We start from the raw sequence: 1,589 nt of genomic DNA, 5'->3' as shown, positions 1-1,589 counted from the left end.
CATAATTTGTTAATTAAAAGATTAACGAGCTTGACTTATATTTTTGAGCTGATATTATGGTAAAGTTATCTAAAAGATGAGTGTCAGATGTTTGGACAGGGGTGCAATTTCAGTGCTTGCCATAGGTGCTATTTTCCGTAGATACGCCCCTGATAATACTCAGTTTCGTAGACTGTGAAGTAACAAAGATAACCAGTAATGCAATACAAATTTTGATAATTTGTAGAGCAACTAATATAAACCATTACTTAAAAAATATTCGGTTTTATAGTTTGTAAAGTAAGCAGTTTACATTTGTTTTAAAGTTTCAGAAAAATCAATAAATCTACCAAATGTGATATATGAAATTTAATTTAGTACTAAAACATATTTTGGTGGAAACAAATACATCATAAATATCTAAAACTTACTCAGCAACAAAATATGAGTCTTTCGTAAGAATTAAAACAATGTCCATATCCTGTTCAGATGGGTCACCACTCCTAGCAATGAAAAGATAAAAATAAATAAAACTTCACAAACTACATATCTTCCAAAAGAGTTTTATAATGACACTTAAATTGTTTTTGAAGTACAGAATCATAATGGTGTAAAATGATGTTTTAATATTTAACTATTTAAACCAGAAAGACATTTATTGTGAAGAAGTAAGTCATCAGTCAAAATACTGAATGTTTTCAAACCATTAATAAAATTCCTTAAAACCAAACTTTCTTAAAATTATTTTGCAAAGTAAAAAATTACTCTTTTATATTAAATCCCTTATCACTAATGTAACAAAACTCAACTATGTTTCCTGTCTTGATTGTTGCTAATTTCTCAGTCACAAACTGAGATAAAAATAACAAAAGCTACTTACTTTGGAGCATTAAAAATTCTGTTACTGAGACAATGCTATCATTTAAGTAACACTTAACTCTGTGAGTAGATTACTAATAAATGAAACAAACTGCTCCTAAGGTAATATGAAATCAGCTTGTCATGTAGTAAGATCAAAAGATTTGTTAGTGTTGTATTTGATAATTGCATATTAGGTATGCCAAACTAGTTGTGCATTTTATGTAATTAATGTGTATTAATTTTGACAATGTATATTTAACTTATAGTTTTATACAATAAATTATTTGTTCTTAGAAATCTACTTTATCACCTTTTTATTATCGGTTTTGTCAAAATAGTGCTAAATCACAATAATTTGTGTGTTTCCACTCTGAATTTTGTATTTTAGTCATGAAACTATACTGTTTATTATGTGTGGTTATGAATTGAAAAAATGCAAACTTTCTGAAGGAATTATATTGTGTAGATATTTGAGCTTAATTTCTTATATTTGATGGACAAAATATAAAATACACATTCTACTTATTCTAGGGAGTATCTAAGTTGCTATAATGGTAAAGAGAGATGCCTTTAATGTCACAAATTGCTCCAGAAGATGTGCCCATCCAATTTTGGAAGCAGACACAAGCATCAGTGTAATGTATGTAATATTTCATGTACATGCACCGACAGTTACTACACTGGTTACTATCTTTCTCGTGCCCACGCAATTCCATTTCGAAGGTGAGGCTATGGACTTCTGGTTAACC

The 1,589-nt window shown here is 28.8% G+C and overlaps 1 protein-coding gene across 1 annotated transcript in view; it reads right to left on the bottom strand.

Annotated features, from left to right (window-relative positions):
- LOC106464002 (phosphatidylinositide phosphatase SAC2-like) overlaps positions 1 to 1,589 on the bottom strand; it is a 120,228-nt gene that overhangs the window by 35,923 nt on the left and 82,716 nt on the right. The window contains exon 13 of the mRNA XM_022391658.1: positions 411 to 482. Within this exon, the coding sequence (XP_022247366.1) occupies positions 411 to 482 (72 nt within the window). The remainder of the gene's footprint in view (positions 1 to 410; positions 483 to 1,589) is intronic.

The sequence above is a fragment of the Limulus polyphemus genome, unplaced genomic scaffold (genome assembly GCF_000517525.1).
Source record: "Limulus polyphemus unplaced genomic scaffold, Limulus_polyphemus-2.1.2 Scaffold1538, whole genome shotgun sequence".
NCBI classification, from domain to species: domain Eukaryota; kingdom Metazoa; phylum Arthropoda; class Merostomata; order Xiphosura; family Limulidae; genus Limulus; species Limulus polyphemus.
This window is presented reverse-complemented; position numbering and strand designations above follow the sequence as displayed.